General features: G+C 48.2%; 7 protein-coding genes across 7 annotated transcripts; 1 reads left to right on the top strand and 6 right to left on the bottom strand.

Annotated features, from left to right (window-relative positions):
- Positions 1-296: 296 nt before the first annotated feature.
- N7455_003556 (elongation of very long chain fatty acids protein) lies at positions 297-2321 on the bottom strand. The gene is made up of 2 exons (XM_040960012.2): positions 1424-2321; positions 297-1351 (listed from the first exon to the last, which is right to left on the bottom strand). The coding sequence occupies exons 1-2, from the start codon at positions 2210-2212 to the stop codon at positions 512-514; spliced, it is 1629 nt and encodes a 542-aa protein (XP_040809562.1). The 5' UTR covers positions 2213-2321; the 3' UTR covers positions 297-511.
- Positions 2322-3243: 922 nt separating this feature from the next.
- N7455_003555 (uncharacterized protein) lies at positions 3244-5134 on the bottom strand (the record flags this gene model as incomplete). Its single annotated transcript, XM_040959993.1, has 4 exons — positions 3244-4629; positions 4692-4784; positions 4854-4958; positions 5033-5134. The coding sequence occupies 4 exons, from the start codon at positions 5132-5134 to the stop codon at positions 3244-3246; spliced, it is 1686 nt and encodes a 561-aa protein (XP_040809528.1).
- Positions 5135-6351: 1217 nt separating this feature from the next.
- Positions 6352-6714, top strand: N7455_003554 (uncharacterized protein; the record flags this gene model as incomplete). Its single annotated transcript, XM_040960031.1, has 2 exons — positions 6352-6478; positions 6542-6714. The coding sequence occupies 2 exons, from the start codon at positions 6352-6354 to the stop codon at positions 6712-6714; spliced, it is 300 nt and encodes a 99-aa protein (XP_040809560.1).
- Positions 6715-7136: 422 nt separating this feature from the next.
- N7455_003553 (pleiotropic drug resistance family ABC transporter) lies at positions 7137-11717 on the bottom strand (the record flags this gene model as incomplete). Its single annotated transcript, XM_040960002.1, has 5 exons — positions 7137-7896; positions 7955-8355; positions 8426-9073; positions 9132-10821; positions 10900-11717. 5 exons carry the CDS (start codon positions 11715-11717, stop codon positions 7137-7139), a joined length of 4317 nt encoding a protein of 1438 aa, XP_040809596.1.
- Positions 11718-12393: 676 nt separating this feature from the next.
- Positions 12394-13356, bottom strand: N7455_003552 (4-hydroxybenzoate octaprenyltransferase; the record flags this gene model as incomplete). The annotated part of the gene is made up of 1 exon (XM_040959995.1): positions 12394-13356. One exon carries the CDS (start codon positions 13354-13356, stop codon positions 12394-12396), a length of 963 nt encoding a protein of 320 aa, XP_040809519.1.
- Positions 13357-14086: 730 nt separating this feature from the next.
- On the bottom strand, positions 14087-15695 carry N7455_003551 (FAD-dependent oxidoreductase; the record flags this gene model as incomplete). Its single annotated transcript, XM_040960039.2, has 4 exons — positions 14087-14551; positions 14613-14983; positions 15065-15336; positions 15400-15695. The coding sequence occupies 4 exons, from the start codon at positions 15693-15695 to the stop codon at positions 14087-14089; spliced, it is 1404 nt and encodes a 467-aa protein (XP_040809559.2).
- A 2782-nt stretch (positions 15696-18477) lies between these two features.
- N7455_003550 (cytochrome P450) lies at positions 18478-20168 on the bottom strand (the record flags this gene model as incomplete). Its single annotated transcript, XM_040960020.1, has 4 exons — positions 18478-18905; positions 18962-19618; positions 19678-19891; positions 19956-20168. The coding sequence occupies 4 exons, from the start codon at positions 20166-20168 to the stop codon at positions 18478-18480; spliced, it is 1512 nt and encodes a 503-aa protein (XP_040809593.1).
- Between the last annotated feature and the right edge of the window lie 1189 nt (positions 20169-21357).

Genomic DNA, 21357 nt, shown 5'->3' with positions numbered 1-21357 from the left:
AATTTCCCCTTTTGTCCTGGAAATGGTGGAATCTCCGGTGCTTGGCTGGTGGTTTTTCCTCCAACGGGAGAACTCCGGATGGGGGAGGACAGGACTACAATAGTTAGTTATACAACATCGACACATGTAATAAAGATGTGCCTTTTATTACACAATAAACGGGTCTGTGATAAAGATATACAAAATAATATATGCTCATACAGCAAAACAAGGCTGAGAATACAAAAGACGCTGTAAAAGCAAAATCCAACTCTCCAGTCACCTCTTATGAAACACGGGATAGCCAAGTCAGGGGTGGGGGAGGAGGAGAATAGTCCGGGGGAGAAGGCATTTCCCCGAATATACACCGGGCCGAATCGGCAAGGGTCCCCCGTGCTTGCGGGGAACAGTGAACACAAAAACAAAGGCTATTGAACATCATAGCCGAGTATCAAATAGTTTTTTTTATAAACCCCCAAACTCCAAATCTATGCGGTATAGGAATATGCCAACACTTCCAGGGTTGCAAATTTTAAGCATTGTTATCCAATACCCCGAATGGGTTTTGGCCCTTGGTGCTCGGGCTGGAGGGAGACTCCTTCTCGGCCTTTTGCTTCTTAGCCCCCTTCTTGGCGGGAACCTTGGCGAAGCCCTCTTCGGACTCCGACCGGCTGACTGAGGCCGAGGCAGTCTTTGCCTTAGAAGCAGCAGCCGAGCGGGTGCGGATGGGTGAGTCAGGAGTGGCCTTCTCGGCGATCTTCCGGACCTGAGCCTTGAGAACCTCATCATCGGTGGTAACCTCGCTGGTCTCGCCCTCAATGGCAGCCTTGCGGATCTCGCGGCTCAGACTCTTCAGAGCATCCAAGCCAGCCTTTTCAGCGGCCTCCATGTGCGTGGGCTGCTTCACACCGGGGTCCTTGCGGTTCAGGTAGGAGCGGACGAAGAAGCGCGCGAAGAGGTAGGTGAGAGGAAGAAGGTAGCAGACGTTCAGCCAGATGGCGAATGCCTGGCCGGTGGTGTCCGCACAGGTCACCATCTGTTGGGAGTAGCCGGATTGCTGGACAGGGGCAGCGTGGAAAGAGGTGCCCACGTTCTCGGCAAGTCCTTCGGCGCCCGCAGCCCGGAATGCCAGCTTCTTCAACCAAGAGATCGAACCAACCTCCGCGGTGGCAGAGGCGGCGACGGAAGCAGCGTTGGTCAGCTGTTCCAAGGCGGCGCTGCCGGACGGGTAGGGGATAGTGTAGTGGACGAATAGGTAGGCGGCGGCCATGTTAGTTCCAAAGACGAACTGGGTGATTTGCATGGTGGTCAAGCTGCGCTTGATGGCGTTAGGGACACGAATTCGGAGAGCGGTGATGGTGTAGTAGGTGTACTAAAGCGAGGAAAAAAGTTAGTAACTTCACTTAACAAAATTTCAAAAAGCAACGCGATTGTTCCGACTTACCATCATAGCGTGAATGGCCGAGTTAACCAAGCAGAAGATCCAAATGGGAGCTGCCATGTAGCGGATACCAGCCCACATGCACATCATAGCTCCTGCGTGGTGGTAGGTCTGTAGGGTAGAGCTCTTCTTGCCCTTGGCCAGAATGATCGCGGTATCTACAACCTCGTAGAACTTGGACAGATAGAAGAACCAGCCGAAGTAAGCCAAGCCCTGGTTCCACAGACGGCCAGCATCTGTGGGGTCTGGCATGCCGTTGGTGAGGTGGAAGGCGGGATTGGGAATCGACCACTCATCAGTGATGGGGCTATAGATAGCAGCATTGCCGTAACCGCGGGGTCCATTGATCTTGCACAGGGAGTCGACCACTCCAACCAATCCGTGAGGGTCGTCGCTATCCGGGAAAGAGCTCCTGAATGCCTGGAACATGCCCACGAAGGTCCATGCGGAATACACAGCTAGGAAGACATTGTGGAGAACAACGAACAGCTTGAACAAACGGGTGTTGCTGAACGCATATGGCTTATATCCACGGCTCTTGTTGATGCGATTGATCAGGACCACAGTGATCGCATAGACACTGGCGATTGTGATTGGTAGCCGGACGTCCAGCACCTGGTTGTAGAGATCGTTCGGGATGTTGAAGGGCTGCTTCCATGTCGGCGAGTCAATGTGAGGCGCGGGGATGGTCACTGGAAGCTCGCGAGGAGGGAATGCGAGGAGAGAGGCAGGAGGAAAGGCAATGCGAACAATTGCCTGGCCAAACTTGGTGGGCACATTGAAATCGTGCATGGTGATTGCCACGCGAAAGCGTTCAATTCAACGCGTCAACTCGACAAAGATGATATAAAAGAATATAAAAGAAAAAGATATGTGATTTCTAAAGAAGTTCAAAAAAGAAAAAAGAAGAAAACGGTTGAAGTGTTGAAGTGCAGTGGGTCCTCCCCGATAAACTGCCCTTTAAATTTCTCAACAAGGGCAATGACCGACGATCTCGATCCGCCCGCGTTTAGTTTGTTGGGAATTCCAAGGCTTGGCCATCAAACGTGCCGAGGTTAGATATCGCCACTTGCCTAGAAGGGTAACCCATTGACCGTATATTTACGGACTATCTCATGTAATAGTGAAACTCTGTCTCTCACTTCCATGCAGGAATTGCATTTTTTCCCACGACATTGGCGATAAGCGTGTTGCACTGCCAACAATTAGTGTAATTAATTCTTTTTTTTTAAAAAAAATTAAACTGGAAGTTCTGTTCAAGGTACTCCGGACTTTGGACTGTATAACATTTGAACACCTGCAGAGCTATACTTGACAGGCCCTGCACCGCCCTGTACCCTATACAGCCCCAGGAATGGCCGGGGAAAAAAGCGCTGAGTCAGCCGAACAAAGTTATGGGTTCCCTGGAACATTTCGTGGGAAGGTTTGACCTTGGAAAGTTAAAACAGAAAGCTTGGAAGCTCGGTTGGAAGGTGGGTGGTGACCTCAGATCACTCGTGATCAGCTGCTTGTTGGGATATTTGAACCACTATAATCGTCCCAACGTGTTGAGGATATGCAATCAGATATAAAACAGCCTAATCGGATCACATGCAGCCTCGGGTCTTAATGTATGCTGAAAATGCGCATGAGACTCACCGGGATATGTTGTAGACGGGGACTATTGTACAACCTTGGAACTATTGTACATCATACAGGGTAGAGGGATCTGCACGTGTCGTCATCATGACAAAATTTCCCTCCTGTTTATATTGTAAAGCAAAAACTCCCATCAACACCAGGAATGCGCAACGTACACATATACACGGTTAAAAGTACAGTCCTTAGCGGGGCTTGGTGCTATGGGGAACGGGAGGAGGTCCCGGAAGTGATGGTGACGAAGCGTCAACAGGGGACGCACGAAATTCAGCTCGCTTGGGCGGAGGTGGCGGAGGGGCCTTCTTGCGTTGGGCTTGAGTCTGAAGATCGGGATCTGCGGGTGACACCGGAGAGTTCGACTGGCCCATGGAGATAGGACGAGAAGGTGGGGGTGGGCGTGGGATCCGTTTGTTGGCATCGGCGGAGAACTTGCGGTCCTCCACAAATGTGTTGAAGCGCGATGTGACTCCACCCCACTTATCTTTGCCCATCTCGATCTTGTCCGCATGGCGTTCACGGAAATCTTGCACAGAGGATGTGCCCCGTGCAGGCTCCGCCGGTTCCAAGTTCATACTGGAAGTATTCGACGCGGGCCGGGCCGGTGGGCTAGGCGCGGCTGGAGAAGACGCTGCTGGAGAAGAGCCAGTGAACCGCGACGCGTAGCCACTCAACTTCTGTTTGCCTGAATCGATGGAGTCCGCGTGACGCTCACGGAAATCACCGTATTTCTGCTTTCCCGAATCGATTGAGCCCGCGTGACGCTCACGGAAATCACCGTATTTCTGCTTTCCCGAATCGATGGTATCTGCATGACGCTCGCGGAAGTCACCGTATTTCTGTTTTCCAGAATCAATGGAGTCCGCGTGGCGCTCGCGGAAGTTCTGGAGAGAAGACGTGCTCGCGTTCGTCGAGGCCTGGGCAGGCGGGGTGGGTGCCGATGGAGATCCCGAGGTATTCATTTGGGAGAAGCGTGACTGTAGCTCATTGACAGGCGTATGTGCAGGCGACGATTTCTCCTGACCAATCCCAAATCCAGGAACCGAGATGCCGGCGTTTGCTAGGCGGGAAGTAGCATCTTGATTGATATAATCGTGGGAGAGTACCGGTGCGGTGGAATAAGCGGGGGGCGGGTCGGAGCTGGGGGATCCATTGCGGGCAGGAAGTCGTGGCGGGGGCTTTGGCGGCTTTGACTTTGAGATCGAGCTTGTTGAGGCGGAACCTGCTGAGTCTAGTCGCCGCACTGGTGGTGGGGGGAGATGGTCTGTAGACAGGCCGCTTGTGTCGACGCGATACGGGACCGGAGGCGGGGCGGGCCTTTGGAACTCTTCCTCCTCTGCTTCGGCTACTTGCTGTTGGTGGGAATTCTGGGCGTTAATCTGACTCTGGGACAGCGGAGCTCCTACACCCTGACGGTCGGGGGTTGTCTGGTTTGGCACCGCGGCTGCTCCATGGTAATTGATGTGTTTGGGAGGGGGTCCAAAGGAAGATGGGTCTTTGAGGGATGACAATGGTTGGGAGACGTGGTCAGAGCGGTTGGAGTTGGATTCATTGCCCTTTCCCATCCAGCCTGCCTAAAAGCGAGCAAACGTTAATACCAATGGACGAGTCATGAAGACATGAAGTGTGAGCCTACCACTTGGCCCCTGATTCCCCCCTGTGACGAGGAGCCATGTCCAGAGCCAGAACCGGAGGATTCACCCTCCTTGCCCTTTCCCATCCACCCGGACTAATAGCGAATATAAGTCAGCATCAATGGCCGAGGTACGAGTCCGAGAGGGGTGAGGGGAAAGCTTACCACTGAGCTTCTGATACCCCCTTGCGATTCGGAGGTTTGCCCAGAGCCAGAGCCAGAGCCAGAGCCAGAAGATTCACCTTCCTTGCCCTTTCCCATCCACCCAGCCTAATATCACGTATTAAGTCAGCACCGATGGCCAGCCGAGTTGCGAGTCCCAGAGAGGCGAGGGGTGAGCTTACCACTTGGTTGACGCCTTTGAAATCGCCACGCCAGCTCTCCTTCCCACCTTCCTTGCCTTCAGGATGCCAGCCACCCTTTATAGTATTGCGTAAACCACTCATTATGCTGCAGACTTCGACAGTGCGGGGATGACAGTTGCCAAGGGGTTGGGGAAGCTGTGACGACAATATCCCCACCTGGTCACGTGTGAGCTTGATCTAGTAATTGATTTACATAGTTCACAAAGTGGGTACTGTACAGTACAAGCGCTCCGTAGTTACTCCTTACATATGTATACCCTATAACATAAGTGAATATATGATCATTGAATATTCAAAGAAGATAATTCAGTCAAGTTCCTGAATTCACGCGTTTTAAATTACAGATTTGATAGTCTATCAAGTATGTACAAAGTACATAGGTACCTAGGCGGTACAATTCTGCCCAAAACAGGGGTCATATTGAACCACTCACAGATCATCATATGAGCAACATGATTCGCTCACGGATTAGGATCAGATTGGTAGTTGAACGATGTGTAAGCTACTCCGTACATTGACATGCAAATCATGTGACTTCGAGTACCATGCATACCATGGATATATTACGTTTAGTCATCATTACCGCTCAGATTGTTGAAATAACGTATTTCACTACCGAGCTGGACAAACCCCTGAGCTGGACACCCCAAAACACCATAGTATATGCGATATATTTCACATCTATATCTCAACAACCGTGGTCTATAGGGGCTTTTACTTTTGGCATAGGGCTTTGTAGGTGATACCTAGCATACCTAGGGAGTCTAGGGAAATTTAATATCTTTATGACAGCGATATATATATTTCTAGATTCTAATCACGTAATTTTCGGTAATTTTTGAAATGGTAGTAAGGGAGTACTCTATCCTCTTTGAAATTGATATATATTGCTAATAAGTCTTATCAATAAATATCGGCAAATAGGGAGATAAAATCAATATATGGTTGTTGAGGTATAAATGTGGAATATCTCGCATTTACTGTGGTGTTTTCGGGTGTCCAGCTCAGGGGTTTGTCCAGCTCGGTAGTGAAATACGTTATTTCAACAATCTGAGCGGTAATGATGACTAAACGTAATATGCACTTTTGTATGGTATGGTTTACTGCCGGTGTCTGCCGACATTCGGGTATTCCAACTCTGTATCAACTAACCGGCCCCTGTAATTTCTTTTACAAAAAATTACAACGGCCGGTTAGGTATTGCAACCTTAGTTTCTGACACCTAGCTCTCTTTACTGTTTGTGTGGCTATTCCAAGAGCCATAATTTTGGTCTGCAGAATTTCCAAAGCCTCTGAACATGACTGCAGATGCGATTCTTGTCACCGGTGATTCTAAACGAGTCCTTGAACTGCAACGACCGCAGCAGGAAAATGGTAACATCGCATGTAATGGTTTATCGCCTGACGACAAGCACAATAGTCACGGTAAGATCGAAGCGCACATTTCCCATAACTGCAAGGCTCAGAAAGATTACTGACGTACTTTAGCGCACAAGGACCAATTGCCTACCAAAGGCAAAGCATGGAGCCGATGGACGGCCAATCTGCTTGGTGATACAATTTTTGCAGCATGGAGCGAGAAGACATTCAAAATACCCAAGAAAGGGATTGATTATCAAGCTATTGACGAGCATGAATCAGGAATGCCTTTAGATAAGTAGTTCTAATTCTCCTGTTCCCCGGGAGACGTCGTCGCCCAATTAAATGGAAGAAAAAGACACTGTGTTCTCTGTATTGCTTTGTGTTTTAAAACGTTTTATCGATTAGTACTTTTTTTATGAAAAGCCAGCTATATGCACTGATCTCACAGGGAAAAAATTAAAAAAACTATTCAAGAACCGCGCCGAGATTGTCTGGTATAAGAAACCACCCTGTCCTGGTACATTGCGGGCACCCAAGCCGCCATTGGGCTCAAAATTCAACGAATTAGAATTTCCGGCGAGAAAGAGAGAGAAAGAGAGAAAGAGATAGAGAAATATGGAAAGAAAGGAAAGAGGAAGAAGAAGGGAAAAGGAGAAAGAAAAAAGAAAATGAGGAACAAATCAAACTTGCTCCATGTCACAATGAAGCATTGACACTTCGGCTATTTCGCTATCGCCTTGTTTGCTCGGGAATATGGCAAAACACGGAAGAGATAGTAAAGAAGGACAGCACCGAAGATGTTGAAAACGAAATATGCCCAAAAAATCCCATAATACTCCCACCGGTTTTCCCAAGAGATGTCGCGACCGGCGAGGTATTGATCAGCCGAGCTGAGGGGACAATACTGACATTGTGCAGTGGAGTTCCAGTCGTAGAGCTTCCCCGGTGCTGTCTTGAGAAACTTTCCGAGATACTCCCCACACGTCTGTGCGGCCGGGGCGTCAAAGCTGACTAGCTCTCGATCCGAGCAAACAATCGGACGACCGTGGAGTGCAGTTGCACTGATACCGCCGACGTAATAGGTTAAAGGAGAGACTCGGTGCATCTGGGACCAGAAATTGGGCATGGCGCTCGGTGGTTGCATTACGCCGTTCGACAACAGTGACAACACAAACATGAAAAGAGCCATCATACTGCCCAAGGCAAGATTCGAGACCGCAGAGGCAATCAACGATGCGAAGCTGGAGGCAAAGAGAAAAAATTGCAGTACGAAAAGGAGGACGAGGCCCTGGCGCTCTGGGTCTTGGTTTCCACCATAAACAGAGAAGTAGAAGGAGGCCCACGTGCAGATTCCAAGCAAGGCCTGCCAGGGTAGCTCAACGACAACTTGCGAGAAAATGAAAACTTTCCAGGAATAGGTCTTGGAAGGTCGCTCACGTAGCTCATACAAAGCCCGCTTCTCCACAAACTTCGGCATAATTCTGTTTCCGTTAGCTTTCCGTTATCTCAGTGGGTGATGATGATGGAATGGAGACTCACTGGTTTAACATTGTGGTGAAAATAGTGCAAAGAAGGAACAAGCTAAACAGAGTATTTTGGAAGCCTTGGTTGGAGTTATCTGACATCCAAAAGGAAAAGCCTACGAATAGGCCACAGACAATACCCAGAGCAAGCTTGGCGAAAATATACTCCGGCTGGCGATGATACTGCTGGAAGTCACGTTTCATGACCTGGTACAGCTGGGCTGTAATCGGCATGGCAAACTCAAAGTCGCTAGGCTTATCGGTGGTCGGTGGCGGAAGGGAATTCGAACAGATGTGGTGAAGGTAATCCTGGACTTCTTGATTTTGAGGGCTCTGATTCCATTTCTCCGCCCAATCAATAGGCTGAGTACTCTCATGCGAGCCTTCACCAACAACTTCGAGTATGTATTCAGCGGGCTGTGAAGGGATGAATTAGTCAAAGTTCATGGAAGGTCGGTAGCGAAGAAAGGAATGGTTTGTGACTTACATTCTCATCTGGCAGACATTGGCGTGCGCCTTTTGATTCGAAATAATCCAGAAGGAGACGACCATGGTTCCCAATGTCCCCAAAGTACGCTGTCTTGCCACCTTTAGCAAGCAAAAGGAGACGATCAAAGTGTTCAAACATGATAGGACTGGGCTGATGAATTGTTGCAAGCACGGCTTGTCCATTTTCAACCAGTCTTTTCATAACAGAGCAAATTGCCAGGGAGCTCTGTGAGTCCAGTCCACTAGTCGGCTCGTCCAAGAAGATTAAAAGCTCTGGCTTTGCTGCCAGCTCGACACCGATAGTGAGAAGCTTTCTCTGCTCGAGGTTCAATCCTTCCCCAGGTTTTCCAACAACAGCTTCGGCAAAGTCTTCCATTCCTAGCAATTGAATGACATCCTCAACGTATGCTTCTTTTTCTTTAGTGGAGATCGACCGGAGTTGCCGCAGTGCCGCACTAAAACGAAGTGCCTCCCTAACCGTAGAAGTCGGGCAGTGAATGTCATTTTGTTCGACGTATCCGGTTTTGCGGCAGACGCTGGTATTGAGGCTTCGGCCATTGACCAAAGTGTCTCCCGTCACAACGCCAACGGTCATTCGCTGCGATAGGACATTCAGAAGAGTAGTCTTTCCTGCACCAGATACACCCTAATCAAGTAAGCATGGAGCTAATCATTGAGCGGAGAATTGAATAGTGTTTACATACCATAAGAGCAGTCAAGGTGCCTGGTTTGACCCAGCCGCTGACATTATCCAGCAGTCTCTTTGTGCCTCCCTTAATCGGAATATCGTAGCATAATCCTTTCCAAGTGAATATGTTCTCATGCTTTGGCAACGAGCCATGAAACATCGAGGGTGGCTGGGAAAGCTCTTTCGATACTTTTGGCACCTCCTTCATTTCTTCATCGCCTCGACTCATGTTTTTGCGAATGTGGCCTGGAAGAAACGACAGTGACTCAGGTTTGGAGACGGTGCCCGTAACCAGCTCTGTAGTCACAAGATAGAGCACATGGAGTCCGATCATGAACGCAAAAAGGATACCCAAATTCCGCCACAGATGACTGTGGAGAAAACCATAATGCTTCTCAATGTATCGATCGCCGGAAACGAAGTGCTCCCCTGCGACAGCACCAACTTCCAAGCAAACGAAAGACAAGCCAGAAAGGGAGGGATAGTCTGGCAAGTACTCGACGCATTTGGCTTGTAAACCATGGTACTCGTTGGCTAGGATTGCTTCGAACGCGTAGAACACGGGATTGATCCATCGGATCCAGCCAAGCCACGGGCGCATGTCAGGCGGTGATACAGTAAACCCGGTATACACTGCAACGCTGATAATGACGATCCCGCTGAGAGCCATTGCTTGACTAACAGTTTTCGTGGCTGCGGCCAAGCACCGAAAGATCCCTGACATGGTAATAACGGAGACCACTTGGAAAAGGACATATATGAAGAAGTGCCCGGGCTCTCTCCTCAGGTTCGCCATGAAGTAAACGATCACACTGGCTAGGAGAGCCCGAAGCGTTTTGATTGGGAGATCTATGATGACTCCAGCGAGTGCCTCGGTGAAGGGGCGAACAAATGAATAGCGAGCCTGCTTTTCCACAATTGGTCTCTGGCCGTATAGGACGTTGACCTCGAACATAGCAATCATGTTATTTGTCAAAACTGCTAGAAAGATAACGGATGCCCTCTGGGATAGTCCATCAGAGTTATCGGGGATATCAAAGAAGAGGGAACTGATCAGCACAGCTATAAGCATTTGTAACACCGCAGTCGCAATGATCCCTGCACGGTCATTCAAGGCTCGTCTGTATGCTCTGACAAGACACAATCTGAGTTGCATGGGCACGGAGAGCAGGTAAGGGCTTGACTCTCGGACATGGTTGGCTTGTTCGATACGTTTAACGTCTTTCAATTTGCTTTCTTCTCGTCCATCGAGAGGAAAGTCGTGAGAGAAATTTTTCACCTTCTCTCGAAGCTCCAAATACTCTTCACTATTCCTCCAGTAAGTCTCAAAGTCCGTTGAAGTCCGCGGAACCTTGTCTGCCATTCCATCTTGGGGCACACGCTCACTCGGGTTGGTGACAGAAGTAAGAAAATCCGCGCTGACCTGTCGAAGATGGCGTTTCCAACCCATCCTCTCAAAGTATGTGACAGCCCGATCACAGGGACCAAAGTATACTTGTCGACCTTCATAGAGAATAGTGACGTTGTCAAAGCTGTTGTAGATGGGCTCTGAAGCCTGATATACCGCGGCGGCGTGACATGTTTTGGTGAGACTGGCAGAGAGACGAAGGTTTTTGGCAAAATCAAGCGCACTGTTGGCGTCAAGACCTCGAGTGCTGTTATCCCAGGTACAAATGGGGGCTCTGACTAGAGTCATTTCCGCTATGCTACATGTGAGAACCCAGACAGTTAGCTAATGTGATCTATGGAGACACAGCAGGCCAGCAGCTTTCTGAATCACTCACCTCACCCGTTTTCTTTCGCCGCCACTGACTCCGCGAATATACTCGTTGCCCACTCGGGTATTCGCCGTATGCGAAAGACCAAACAAGGCCATCGCGACCCGCACCGCCGTCTGCGCATATTCGTCGCGCCTAAGGTTGTCCGGTCGGGTATGCGGTGCCCGTGCATATGCAGCGAACTCGAGGGTTTCCCGGACAGTCAAATGCGGAAAGTGATGGTCTTGTTCTTCGTTGTAGACAGCATCGCCGCGATACTCCTTTGTCATTTTGTCAAACGAGACCCCCTTGTACTGGATGTTGCTGCCCGGGTCCAAACTCAAGCCATCCAGGTAGCCGGATATCGTCTTCAAAAAGGTTGAACATCCGCTACCCGGGCGACCGAGGACCAAAAGCAACTCGCCACTGTCAACCAGTCCATCGATATTGTGTAGGATGTTGGCTCCCTGTTTGTGATGATGGCCATGTCGAAAATGGTCCAGACTCGATGTGAAAGGACTAATCAGGGTCGAAAGAACCGTCGACTGAGTTTGAAGACGCGAGGCAGAGCCCTGAATTGAGAGATTCTCGAATAGAATTCCACGATGTCGAGAGTCACCAGCGGCAGAATTGAAGATAGAAATATTTCGTTTCGCCCATTCATAATCCACAGGCTCGGAAGAAGCGGGGGATGATGTGTCTGTGTTGTCACTATGGACTTCGGTGATGTCGTGACTCTTAGCCGGGCTGGATGGATCGTGGGAGGAGGCCTCTGGACTACCGGTCATCGTCGTGCAGAGACTTTCTCGCTCACTAGGGAGCTTGGAACCCTCAGCAGCATTCATCGGGGTGGCTGAGGCTTTCCGTCCTGCCTTTCTTGGAGGATGTCAAACAAACCTGGATGAACAATTAGGCTTCCATCAGGACTCGGATATTGGACATATGCGGGCCGGTACTTTATTTTGATAAGCTTTGATATATTTAACTTCTATTGATTCATTATTTGGAATTTCCTTGCATTAGCCCCCCTAACCGTGGTTGTCATGTTGACCTTCCTTCAGGGGAAATGAATGGAATGATGTGCGAAGGCCAGCTGGCATCCTGTGAAACAGCAACATGGGAGCATTGGAATGTATACTTGAAAAACAATTCTACGTCGTATTAGGATGTCTTACGAGGTCGAACCTTGCAAATGGGCCGTTCCGTGCCGAACTATGCCCCTGTACGCTGTTGACCCTTTGAAAAAGAGTCAATTGTATTTTGCTTAAAGATAGTCCACAGTCTAAGCGCACATGAGACTTATTAACCCATATTGGTATGAACTTGAACTTCTGAGGTTCGTCCAGACATCCAGACATTATTCAATACATAGTACTCATTTGCAAATACATATATATCTAAGGAACTGAAGTAAAGCACAAGTGCAGTTTCAATATCTCCAACCTGAATGGTGTACCAGACCAGCCTGCGCGACCCCGATTTGAGACAATGCACATGTGAACTTAGATGATGATGTGGTATTTAGTGACCACGTACATAGCTTTCAACCGCAAACCCAAGCACCCAAAAGATACTGCTAAGGAAGCAATACGCCTTCGCACTTTTCTCTACTCCAGAAGATCTCCCTATCTGAGTTGCCTTGAGAAGACCTTTGAACCCAAAGAAATGGCCGCCAACAGATATAACAAAGAAGGGAATACCAAGCCCAATGAGTCCTCCAGCCATCGCAAGAAGAGCGGTCGACATGTAGAATAACGAGTATGCCAGGGTTGGAATGCAGTTTCGGAACCGAACGGCCATGCTCTTCACTCCGACTTTGATGTCTTCTTCGATATCCTGGCACGCATAGACCACGTCAACCGTGATGATAACTGTTGCAATGAACAGGAACATACACACGGTCGGCAGAAGATGGTCGAAAGGATCCACCCCGAGACTGTGCATCGTCATCGGAATAGCCCACCCGATATTGGCGAGAGTTACCTGAGGGTAATTTGTGAATCGTTTAGAAAACGGATAAAGAAGGGCGAAGGAGATCTTGATGCCGGCTTCAATGGCGCATTGCCACGGAAGGAACAACAAGACCGAGCTGCCACAGACGAAAAGGGTAAAAGTGAAAATTGCGGCATTCCATTTTGATACAGCTCCTCGGGGGATTGGCCTGGATTTCGTTCGTGCGATTTGGGAATCTAGATCCGAGTCGATAAGGTCGTTCCAAGCGCATCCAGCACAACGTAGAAAGAAAGACCAGATGGAAAAGATTGCCAGGCGATTGAGCAGAATAGATGCTGGCAGATCTGAGGCAATTGATGCACTAAAGGCAATACCGACAAAATAAGGCGAAGTATTGAGGTAGAAGCCCAGCAAGCGGTGGATTCGTGACAATTCAGCGTAAGGCAACAATGAAGGGGAAAACAAGTTGAGTATTCTGCTTTGAGGATTCGCTGCCGTACTAACTTCCCTGGCCGAAATTTTGACTGGCATTTTGAGGTGGAAAAATATATTATGTGGACTGCGCTGGATAATGCAGTATGGAGTTCAAGATAAGAAGTGAGACAAGGCGAAGTCAACTAGGGTATCGTGATCAGCACTTCAAACATGAAATATAAGAACGCCAAGGCGACCAAGCGGGCAAACAAAAAGCCCCTGAGAATACATCAGAGAGAGCAAATGACACAAATACATCACACCGCTGGTTGGATCCCCAAGAGCCAGGTCTGAAAAGAGATGACGTGGATCATTCAACAACTTCGGCTGCTTGTTCAAACCAAATTGTTCGAATGTCAGACCCCTGCTCAAATGCTGTTACACTGCGACACAGGAATGCGAGGGCTATCAAGTAGATCAACATTGGAGTTATTCCAAATCCGAGGCCTTGCGTCGATCGCTACCTACATGGTTTGTACTTTGTCTTGCCCGCGGAGCCCCTACATATTTAGTGTACATACTTAGTGCATGCATTATGGATTCACACTGCGTTGTGATCTATGTATTTGCCTAGCTTTCATTCAGAGACTTGATGCGATAAAGATGTTTAAATTTACAGCGCCTAAAACGTGAAATGTACAAAGCTCCATGGCAATTTCCTAGAATATACAAGGGAATGTGGCCAAGCTCTGAGTTAAGAGACTTGCGTCGACCAATAGCTGTAAAGTTACTTCTATGTCTATAGAGTGCTTCCAAGCCGTTTGTGACAAACGAATACAGAGGATCATTACCAATTCGGGCGGATCCACAGAAACGCCCAACAGAGAGTAACAGGGATAATCCAAAGGAGCCTCCACTGTAGCAGAGCAGTTGTCTTGCCCTCGGAAGACTTTTGAATCCAACCCGATCCCGACCGATCGGGAAGTGGAAGGTAATCAACAGTTTCCCCGCTGGCCAGAACCCTTGAAGTTGCGCGCTCTACAAGACCACCTATGAAAGGAAAGATATAACGACCACCAAACGCCTTCACCCAATCGTCTCGCGTATGAAATCGAGCTCCAAATCGGGATCGCTCGTACGTACTCTTTGCACGCTCATATCGCAGGCTTTGATACTCCCGAAGCATTGATTCGACGTGAGCCTCAGTTGGGCTGGGAATGTCATCCGAATGGACAAGCCGATTAATCAGTGACGCCAGAACAGCAGCACCCTCAATAGCTGTGTTTGCCCCCTGGCCAATGTTTGGTGTCATCTGATGTCAACAAAATTAGTCTTTATGTGGTTTCAATCAATGGAAGTGCATGGGTTATTACCTTGTGTACGCTGTCCCCAAGGAGGACTATGCGATTGAAATGCCAAGCCTCAAGGAGCCCCTCCTCAAGTGCAGTCATAGACACAACAAGTCTATTCCTCCAGAGATCTTCAACGCGGATATCCCCCAGGATGGAAACATGTGACAATTTGCTGCAAAGATCGGCAGCGTCGTTGGGGGAATAACGAGGGACATTGGGATAGTCATAAGGCTGATTAAGCTTCTGGATGATGAACCAGAAGACTCTTCCATCTTTCCCGTGGAAAGTTATAACAGAAAATTGATCCCCGTATCGGTTTATATGCTCTCCTGTTTCTAGACCATGTATCGGCTTCGATATTCCAAATACGCACGCATACTCAACTTTCAGAGCTGAATAACCAAGATCAAGAGTGAGTTAGCATCCAATCATCGAACCATTGCAATACCCATTGTGGGAAAGGGGTTAAGAACCTGTTTTGTCACTTTGCGAAATGTAACCGGAATCTATATCATCGGCCAACCGCCACATCTCGGATCGGGTACGGCTGTGGACACCATCTGCGCCCACAATGAGATCGCCTTCAAACATACTCCCATCATCTGTTAGAACACTGGCGCGGTGTTCCCCAAGGCGTACTTCCGACACACGCTTGTTGGTCAAGACCTTCGATTTTTCGGGGTAAAGATTGAGCAATATTTCCAGAACCTTTTGGCGATCGATAGAAATTATAGGGTACCCGAATCTTTGATGCAATAAGTCAGAAAAATAACGTTTTGTACAAGAGAGCACTGAGTATGCGACAAACATTTCATGCACTTTCTTGGGCAGCAAACTGCTGAAGGAAAATCGATCCGGATAGGAAATATGCATCCGGTGGATCGGTGCGGTGAGCTTTTCGAGGCTACTATAAACCCCCAGTTGTTGCAGGATTCGCGCTCCGTTTGGCCAGATACCAATGAAGGCTCCTTCCTGGGGGGCTATCTCAGCTCGCTTTTCCAGAATGATATGGTCGATGTTCGCTTTGGCCAGACAATGCGCAAGAGTCAGACCAGAAACGGATCCCCCAACAATGATGACTTTGAAATTGGATTTCTCCATCATTGCAGATACTCAATCGATATCCACGTCAAGGGAAAAATCGCCAAAATGAAGAGGATATTTGAGATCGTGAAGAGTGTGGGGGCACTGGGGCACTGAGGACGTGCCTTGCGAAGCTTCGGGGACTAGGGATTTCTTTTCGTGAAGATCTCGGGGACAGAGAGCACAGCGTGGAATGGAGGCGATGAGGTGTAATTGTGGCGCAAAAAGAGAATGAATCGCAAGTGGGTAGGTAGGTGACCGAGTCCGATGAAATCCATGGATTCCGCAGCGACACCGATGATTGGGGCGATCCTTGATGAGACAGCCTTGTACATGGCCTCTACCCCTTGCCTCCGGAAGCTCCAGATGTCTGGTGCATAATGACAAATATGCAATGGCTCAAGTGCATCCAATGTTGATTTTCTTGTCAAAGAATTGCGCGCATAAGGAGACCTAAGGCGACTGACTGCCCATTAATCCCTCGATTAATTTTTGCTACGTGCTGTAGCTACTAGCCAACTGGCAACTTAAGGATGGTACATTGGATCGCTGCACTAAATTGAAGAAATACAATCTCAATGTGACCACATACCTTAGTACATCACCTGCGCACATGGTTTTGTCGTAGCATATAGAATAACGGTAATCGGGGTTTACTCAAATAACTGAACGTACGTACAGCTTAAAAAACCTGAGAATCATCAATCCAGCCACGCCACTATTCCACCATTCCTAGCTATTGACCCACATGTGTACCTAGCACTTGAGGTGTGAGCACAAAATTGATGCAGGACCAATTGATTTGCCCATCCATGCATTGTGGTTTCGTCATTCTGCTCCCTAGTCACATGGCTTCGATGTTCTTCTATTTGACCTTCTTTTCCCCCACAGCAATACGTTTTTCCTGACGTCGAATAACATAATACAGACAAGGGTATATGATGTCAAGGGTGAGAGTCAATCCAATGTAAAACTTGCACATTGGGCTTTCGAACCACGGACCTGCAGGGGTATCAAAGACATAGTAGATTGTGAGTTTGATAAATCCCCCAAAAGTTGCAATCGCACGTAATGACCTTTTTACAAGTAAGCATTCAAGGTATCGGATACAGGGAATCTTGGAAAGATTGAGGGAACGAAGACATACCAGGTCAGAATAGAAGCTCCACGCGTGCTGTTCCGGCTCAAAAGCTGGCAGATTGGTCCGAGGCTTGCCAGTGTTTGACATAGAACACCCCCATAGAAAAATCCCAAGTCAGGGCCAACCTCAGCTGCAAAAGACAGCTGACCCGCAGTAAAGCCAAGAATCACCACCAAATAAATGAGATAGATGTTGTTCTTCATTATCGGTACATCGTTCCACTCATTTGGTGCAAACTTCAGTATGTACGAGACCACCGCAAGATGAACCAAAAACCATATCTTTACACCTCCTTCCCAGTGTGCACTTGCAGCGGGGTGAACGAAGGCATAGACGAACTCCCATGCGATATCATTGCAAAGAGGGAAAATTCCTGTGTTTGGAATTTTTTCTCTCCCAGAAACGTACATCATACTGAAGTAATTCAAGGTCCAGCAGATGCCTGCTAGCTTTCGAAGGAACTCTGCAATAGCACCGAGTTCATCGCGGTATTCCAACACCGCCGAGAGAATAGTAGAGTCTCCCATAGCTGGCAACTTGAAGAGAACAATCGGGGAAGGTGTGAATTGTTTCAGGATCCTTCCGGACACTTCAGCGAGCTTCCTTCAGAGAAAAGGAAAGTCATTGTGCGATTTTTGAGATGCCGAGCGGGCTGAAGCAGGTCCTGCATCACGAGTAAAGATTTTCGACGCAAGGGATGCTTACTTTCAGCGCCGCCACAACATTCGAATGCATACATAAAGCGTAAAATTGTTTGTGGTCTATAATTGTGACATGATTTGACTACTACATAGTTACGTGTTATGCTGACCAACACGGGTCCCACAAATGGGTCGTTGGCTAGGCGCCGTGCGGCCCCGCCCACGCAGTAACCACATTAGGGATAGCGTTAAAATCCTTCGGGAAGTACGTGCTTTCATACATTGCCAACATGGTGAGCGAAGTGGAAACTATGCCATTTTAGCATGCCAATAGTATTCACCTGGCCTCTGTATTAGTGTGGGATCGGAATTTTGCGGACTGCTATAGAGGATAGAAGAAATAATTTTCGCGGCTTTGAATTAGGTAATTGAGCGGATGCTCCAGGGCTGTGAGTTCAAGATGACAATGCTATCCCATTGAAAGATGAGGGGAGGTGGGTACTCAGAAGTAGACCCTTCGTTCTCGCCTAGTCCTGCTAGCCTAGTGAGCAGGTCATCGTGCTGGGTAATATACCAGTTGACGGCCATTGCCTTGCGTCTGCAACTGTAGCTAGTCCAACAATTTACTCCCCACGTCCTGGAGGAGTTTCGATTATCGTACGTCTATTTCCTGAAACATCCTACCACAATCAGTTGATTATATTACATAGGCTCCAACAAAATGAGGTAACTGGGCGATCAAATGATATGATCTACTTTTGTAAGACATAGCAGGTGTTCAAAGATATAGTCGCCTCCATGATTACGAAAGTACGCCGATTCTCCACGCATAACTTGCGTCAATAAGTCGATAACTTCTTATTCAGTCCGAATATTTGAAGTTGTCAAAGACACCGAGAACGAGTCATCTCGCGCAGAGAATTGTGGCAACAATACATTCATTATCTGGGCAGAACAAACCACCATACTATCCATTGGACTTGACTGTAGTACAGAAGACACTATTAGTGAGCCCTTAAGCTCACAGAATAATTTCTTCCTGTCGCCGCCTGATGGAGATTTTGGCCATTGGATCCGCAGCTCTCCGCATGCCGAACGCTTGCACCTTTGGCTCACACCCGTCTGCCAGCTTCACATCATACTTCAACAGGATATGGCACAAAGAGATCTTTATCTCATTTGCCACAAAGAATCGTCCTGGGCAAGCATGTTGTCCAAAACCAAAACCCATGTGTTCAGGGGACGGCGAAACAAGCTGAGCCGCGGCTTCGTTCTTCGGGTTATCAGTCTGGCGCAGCTTTGCAAAGCGGTATGGGTCGAACTTCAGGGGGTCAGGGTAGATGGTCTCATCCCACATTCTGTCGCAGGACACCAGCATCTTATCGCCCTTAGGAATTACTATTCCGTCGGAAAGGACGACGTCTTCTCGGACAACACGGGCCATGAAGGCTATAGTATAGTCAGAACCAGCTTGCCAGGCATGTTAGGGCCAGTGATGAACTCACCGATAGCCATTGGTTTCAGCCGCTGGCACTCCTTGATCACACTATCCATCAACTTAAGTTTGTAAAGGGTCTGCTTCTTCCATCCATTCTCTTGAACCACCGAGATAATCTCCTCGCGCAATTCACGGATCAGTTCATCGCGACCACAGATATCGAGAAGAGTCTGTGTTAGTAGATCGGTCGTAGTGTGAATGGCAGCCGCAGAGAGGCCAAGCTGCGCCGCCGCCGGATCGTACTTATCTCCCTTCGCAATATCCTCGAGCCACTGGAGTGCATCGTGATATTTGACACCTTTTCCTGCACGTACAGCGTCGCGTCTCTCTTTCACAACAGGGTTGATGATCTTTCTCGCTTGCTTGACCTGGCTCTGGGCTTTTCGACTACCCGGTAGGTATCTCACAGCAATAGCGCGTACGAATTCCGGCAACAGGCGAAGCTCCTGGGCGGCGCTAAATGCACTCAGAGTATAGTTGATCGTAATGTCAAGCCACTCAGGGTTACGGCAGATCTTTTCGCCAAGGAAAACTCTAGAAGAGAGCTGGGCAACCATCTTGAGAACAGTGGGTTTAACCTGCATATCACGCCATTCGGTTGAGTCTCCCCATTGGGTCTCCAGAACGTGAGTAGCTTCGGTAGAGAGCGGCATAAGGGAATTTGCTAATGGATAGACTTTGAATCAGCAACGTTGCGGCAAACCGAATCACGGGGCGACTAACCAAGATTCTGGGTAATTTTGATCCGGACGAGATCCTGGACGATGGTATGGTTGGCTACAATTCCAAATGGCTCAAAGCCCGGAAGATCGGCATGCAGCTCGGTTTTCAAGTTATCTGACAGACTCAGTTGAGGAAGGCTGCGGATCTCATTGGCATATTTGGGTGAGAGCATTGTTCTTGTGCCGGCATCAGTGATGATTCGAAACACCCCGGCCTAGAGCAAATATTCAAATGAGTAAAAATTCTGCGTAGTTTGAGCTGTGAGCACGGGTGCATACTTTATTCAATCCGGTCTTGATCAGTGTTGCGGCATCTTTCATGTATCGCGCGCGTGCGCGGCCTTTACCGAACTCCCATGTCCCTCTTGTATTGATGAAAGGGAGATTGGACTTTCGAGATGAGGAGGTCAAGAAAATAAAGATCACTGACAAAAGAATCAGGACCATTGGTCCGGCTGACGGAGGGATATGAGACAATATTTCGGGCGACATGGTTGATTCATGTGCCATGTGAACCGAGACGATGTGCGAAGAGATTATTTTCCGAACGAGTCGCTCACGCCGGACTCGCGAGAAGGAGGTCTTTTAAGATGTGAGCATAGAGGAGATACCCAATTTGACTAAATTGACACAGATCTATGCAGGAGGACAGTGAGAATAACTTTAGTGTTGCTCTCAGGTCTTCCGGTCGATCAGTGTATGTGGCTGGCTGTGGCCCGTTCTCGTCGATCAGATCAGTTCTGAGGAAAGAGAGAGGGGGGAAAAAGAAAAAGAAAAAGAAAAAAAAAAACAAACACATAGATGACTGTCAAAACAGGCAGGAAACCAAGTAGGCCCTATGACAATTGCGGTGTAGGTTACGAGATAGGAAAAGGGCTGGAGAAAATGTATAGTCCCCTCACTCATCACTCACCTGCAAGGAGTAAGGAGATCTGGAATGTTATGTAGTCGAGCTTGAAGACGAAAACCACTCCGCTTGATCCACATAAACCTCAGCCTCATCTACGAATCATGCCAAGGTTCAGTGACGATCCCAACCCGTCATCATCTGCCGAAATTTAAATCCTGATCAGCTATAGTTCCTGCAGGAGTCGTCCCATTTTTTTGCTCGGTCTCTTTTAGATTGTCCCAAGTGCTTGGATGTCTTAGGGCCGGGCCGGAGGGAGTAAAGTCTATATTCGTGCTAAGAGTACCACAATTGTATACTTAATAAAATGGATCAACAAATGGACTTGAGGGGTCAAAGCGTTCTCTGCTGTAGTATATCATGATTGTTACATTTGAAAATTAATGCATCTCGGACGTCCAAGATTCCAAGGCATGTAAAATCTATTGATAATTTCCCAGCCACGAGTAAGCACGCAATCAAGCCAGCCAACTTACTCAGTAGTTCAAATCTTGATGAGCCCCGCTAATAGTATCTATGCGCCATTCAAAATGCAATATGACATATGTAACCATGATAGGACTTGTACTGGATCATAAGTGATATCTGAAGAGTGTCAGCCGATCTCGATGGAATTTAGATGAAACATTCATAACAAGACAGTACATGTAAGGAGGGTCTAAATCTTTCAACCTTGGAAAGCGACCCTGTATGTTCATACTCTAGGAACCAGCGGTGTAACACTGAATTAAAAGAAGCGGGTCCATAGATCCCACAATCATAAACCTCGCATAA

The sequence above is a fragment of the Penicillium solitum genome, assembly GCF_028829755.1.
Source record: "Penicillium solitum strain IBT 25940 chromosome Unknown utg000001l_segment0_segment0, whole genome shotgun sequence".
NCBI classification, from domain to species: Eukaryota; Fungi; Ascomycota; class Eurotiomycetes; order Eurotiales; family Aspergillaceae; genus Penicillium; species Penicillium solitum.
Note: the sequence above shows the minus strand (reverse complement) of the source record. Positions and strands in the feature narration are given on the sequence as shown.

Coding starts and splice junctions, on each gene's coding strand:
- N7455_003556 (XM_040960012.2), bottom strand. CDS start 2,212: ATGCACGATTTCAATGTGCCCACCAAGTTTGGCCAGGCAATTGTTCGC. Junction 1,352..1,423: donor CGGCCATTCACGCTATGATG/GTAAGTCGGAAC, acceptor TCCTCGCTTTAG/TACACCTACTACACCATCAC.